This window comes from Crocodylus porosus, unplaced genomic scaffold (assembly GCF_001723895.1).
Source record: "Crocodylus porosus isolate Cpor-Errol unplaced genomic scaffold, CroPor_comp1, whole genome shotgun sequence".
Taxonomy (NCBI): Eukaryota; Metazoa; Chordata; order Crocodylia; family Crocodylidae; genus Crocodylus; species Crocodylus porosus.
Genome location: NW_017728907.1, coordinates 53,296,342 through 53,300,661, shown reverse-complemented (window position 1 = coordinate 53,300,661; position 4,320 = coordinate 53,296,342). Strand labels below are relative to the sequence as shown.

Below are 4,320 nucleotides of genomic sequence, written 5' to 3'. Positions count from 1 at the left end.
TTCCTATCCTGTCCCTCCTGTACAGCCTATAGCCCTTGACATTCATTCACCACACAGTCATGCGTTGAGTCCCACTACATTTCAGTGATCCCCACTATGTCTGGATTGGTGTCAGCCAGCAGGAGGGTGAGTTCCTCCTGCTTGTTTCCCAAACTACGAGCATTTGTGTAGAGGCATTTGAGGCCTCCTGAGGATGTGTGTACTAGCCCCCTACTTTCAGCATTGGTCTGGCCCCTGCCGCTTACCTGTGTATATGTTTCGCTTGTTGGTCTAGGCTGGGCTGTACTTGCTTTTTTTTTTTTTTTTTAGGAAAAAAGAGCAAGTCTTTAAGGGTGAAGATGATTTAACCCTCTTTAGTTGCATACGGGGCACGTCTACATGTTGCTGTGCAGTGACATTGCTATGGCGCCGTGCTTTAGTACTTCCAGGCTTTCTTTATGTAGTATAAAAGGCCAAAAGGCACAAAACTCATTTTTAAGTGCGTCTATCCTGCATTACATATAATGAGACTAGTGGACTTGAGATGTTTTAAAGCTGTTTACAAATAAGCCATTCACATTTGTTGTCTCAATAAGATGTTGCAATTAAGACTTTTTAAAGCTTTTAACTGTTTTAATTAAACCCACTCTTCCGTTAGATTTCCTCCTTTCCTGTCTGCTTGTGGTAGGATGAATGCGAGTCAAGTTTGCCACCTAGCGTACAATGCCTATAGTTCACCCTTGACTTTCTTTTCAAAATTGTTTTCCTCCTGCTGAGCCATGCATTAGCCTCTGCGTTGATACTAGGCTTTCTTTCCTCTTTTCATAGAAAATCCAAGCGTTTTAATAATGAACTCACCACTCAATATTGCAAACATATTAAACACTGGTGTACATCATGCATATATTATATGGCTCCCTGGTGAAAAGGTGCCTGAGAGGAGTATGAATTCACTAGTTGAGGGGTATGAATTCACTCAGACTAACAAGTTGAACTTGTAGCTCGGGCAGTAGTGGAGTTTTCTGTTTTTAAACCTGTAAGTCTGGGGTTCAGTCCAGCTGATCACCTGTCTAGGGATGCCATTTTACCCTGGTTTGCAAAATTATCATAATGCAGAATGCTATAATACGTTGTAGATCTGCATTAACCTTGCCTCGAATGCATACATATAACATTGAATTGTCCAATAGCTGAGAGCTCTAATTCATGTAAAGTGCCTTCTATAAGTATAGAGGCATTTTTGCATAACGCCTTTTCTAAAGGGCTTTATTGACATTACTTCACTAGGGCTCAGCATGGCATATCTACCTCTCATAAAACTAAATTAATGTAGTTAGGCCTCAATATGTAAACTGAGGCTAAAGTACAGCACAGACTGGAGCAGTGGAAACGTGGGGATGAGATCCTGGAAGTGGTAACTTCCACACACATGCTATATATAACCCTTTGAAACACGTCCTTGCTGCTGCTGCTGCTTCTGAGAACAGGGAGCACAGAGACTGACACCACTTTTAATACAAAACATGAGCTTTCTTCAGTTACTTTAAGATTAAACTATTCTAATCTGCATTTTGGTATCTTGTTTTTTCTGAACACTCATCACTGCGCCTCACACTGAACATATTTAATGTAGATGGACCACACAACGTTGCTGTTATCCTGGATTCAGTGTAGGTGAGCGGCCCTCACATGGGGCAGACTGGAACACCTGGCATTTGAATCTTGCCTGATCCACTCACAGCACTTTTGTCTCAATTAGTCCTGCCTCTCCCTCCTGTAAGTGAGTGCACTGCTGTCTTGGTCTGGATGGAAAGTCAAGCCTACTCGTGCCCGAGATGTGCCAGGGTCTGGTGCCTGCCTGCAGCCTTCTGAACCGGTAATCCCTGATGCGAGCTCTCCTTCTCCTTCAACTTGCATGGGAAGCACTCCTCTTTCTGGAGCAAGTGGGTGCTGAGTTCCACTGCTGGGGGTAAATTCAACACAGTCTAATGATTAAATACTTATCCACCTTTAAGAGACTGTGTGTGGATGGGGCACTTGAGCACCCAGCAAAGTGGATTTGATTTTTAACTCGCTGATTTAAATCGGCTAACTGGAAACCTTTATTTAAATAATTGACTTTGCTCTTTTGCACTCGTACTTTCTCATTCTTTAGCTAAAGACATTTTTCATCCCATTAGATGATACAACCATGAAAACATGTTGATGTGTCAGTTAATGTAGTCTTTGCTCCAAGTGTGGTGCTTTCTGCTAACCGCAAGGATAACTTTCTCTATCTACAATTACATTGTTTAACAATTTATTCTTGTACTTAACTTTTATTGTTTAAAAAATGGGGGGTGCTGTCTTATTACCAAATTGATTGGGGGGTTTTCACTTACGATGTGTGCCAAGTTCAGTTTTTTTGAAAGAAGATTGGAATTCAGTTAAATGGTTGTCTTCATTAAATAAAAGCACTTGAAATGGGAGAAGTAGGCAGTCCTGCCCTGAGGGACTGCCTGATGATGAGGTGGAAGCAGGCACTTCTTTTTTCATTTCTTCTATCCTACGGTTTTATTAGGTTTACCACAGTACCTCTGTACGGCAAGGAGCCTCCTTAAAGGGATCGTGGGATCAGCCACACGGTGAAGAGGCCCTGACACTGCACAGCTCCAGTAAAACTGCAAACACCGAGCTGGAAAAAAGCCTGAGATCTGGGGACAACCCCCCAGGGAGATAAAGTCCCTTAGGGAGTTTCTCAAACCATTCCCCCACTTCCTCCCCTCCACCTGGTAGGGAACTCCTGGCCTGAATTAGTGAAGCTGAAGCTGAATGGCCTCATATGGGGCAGCCTGAACACCTGCGTTTGAATCGTGTCTGATCCGCTCACAGCATTTTGTCTCAGTTAGCCCTACCGCTCCCTCCTGTAAATGGGTGCACTGCTGTCAACACTAGGGAGCCCTATTTTAAGGTAAGCAGGTAAGAGCTTCGATCAACTTTATGCTTAGGCTACATTCATCCAAATCAGCAGATGAGGCTGGGCCTGGTTATTTTGTTTAGTCAGTTTTACTCTTTTTGCCCACGATGCTGCAGGTTGCGAGCAGCTGGCTCACCACCTCGACGGGCCAGGGTGGAACGATGACCCGGGTGCCAGCGAGGGGAGCATGTCAGCCCGCTCCAGAGCGAGTAGGACACGCGCGCAGCTCGCCCTGCATCCGCGCAGTACCATCTCTCCCTCGACATCAAGACTACAGCTCTCCCTCTGGCTCAGCCCTGAGTTGTCCTTCTGCAGCCATCAGGAGGTGAAAGGTGCGGCCTGTTACCTAGCAGACTAGATGGTGGTAACGATGCATCCTACACCTATTAAATGGCGGGCGGGCGGGGGTACACTGTTGTGATCTCCCCGTGAGTGTGCCTAGATGGTGGCAAGGATCCACACCCCTGGGCTGTCGACTCGGTGGTGGTAATGATCCCTCACGCACCTCCTGAGTGGGGGGAACACACCCTTGTGCTCCCCCGGGGAGGGCAGGAGCGTGCTGCCAGGCCGGAGCTGCACCCGCAGGCCGTGAACTCGGCTCAAGCGGGTTCGCAGGTCGCTCTCCCCCGGCTCAGCGCCCGGGGCGCGGTGCCACGTGTGCAGCGCCGGGGACGCGGCGTCGCCCGCCCCGCGGGGCAGGGGCGGCTGCCCCCCCCCCGGAGCGCTCCTGCCCCGCACGCCGGGCCGGGCCGGGCCCCGCGCGCCACGTCTGCACAAGAACCAGCCTCGCGCACACACGGGTTAGTTGGGAAACGTTTTATTGGCGTGCAGCCCCCGCCCTGCCCCGCATGCAGAGACGGGCCGGTTAGTGCAGGGCGCGCGCCCTGCGGGACTTACCGAGCCTCTGTATTTCTCCAAGGAAACTAGCTTGCCCCTGATGTTGACCACTTTAAAGGTATAAAAATCCACTTCTTTCTGCTGAGAGGCGGAGAGGGCCAGGAGCAGCAGGGCCGCCACGGCCAGGAGCATGGCTAGGGAGAGGAGGGCAGCTCTGGGCGAGGACGGGGCAAGCCTGTGCTCCGCACTGCCCTCCGCGTCCAGCATGCTGCGAGGCGGGGCGGCGCGGCCCCGTCCCAGCGGGCGCTGCCGGAAGGGAAGGGCTGCGGCGACAGGATTTGCAGCGGTTGCTGTCTTCCCTGGTGCCATCTGGGTTTGGTGCAGCCCCCCGACCGCACGTGGCTTGGAGGCATCGCCGTACCCCATCCTCAGGGCGTGTTTCTTGGTGGTCGGGGGTAGGCACCCCTGGCACGGGTGCCAGAGCAAAAGCGTTTTGCTTGGCGCGCATGCCTTGGGGCAGACGGCAGGAAAGGGGCCGGGGGTACGTT

The 4,320-nt window shown here is 50.2% G+C and overlaps 1 protein-coding gene across 1 annotated transcript in view; it reads right to left on the bottom strand.

The window, feature by feature from the left end:
* GPX7 (glutathione peroxidase 7) overlaps positions 1 to 4,065 on the bottom strand; it is a 12,601-nt gene extending 8,536 nt beyond the window's left edge. Inside the window, exon 1 of the mRNA XM_019531438.1 lies at positions 3,833 to 4,065. Coding sequence (XP_019386983.1) covers positions 3,833 to 4,039 — 207 coding nt within the window. The 5' untranslated portion in view covers positions 4,040 to 4,065. The remainder of the gene's footprint in view (positions 1 to 3,832) is intronic.
* Positions 4,066 to 4,320: the final 255 nt, after the last annotated feature.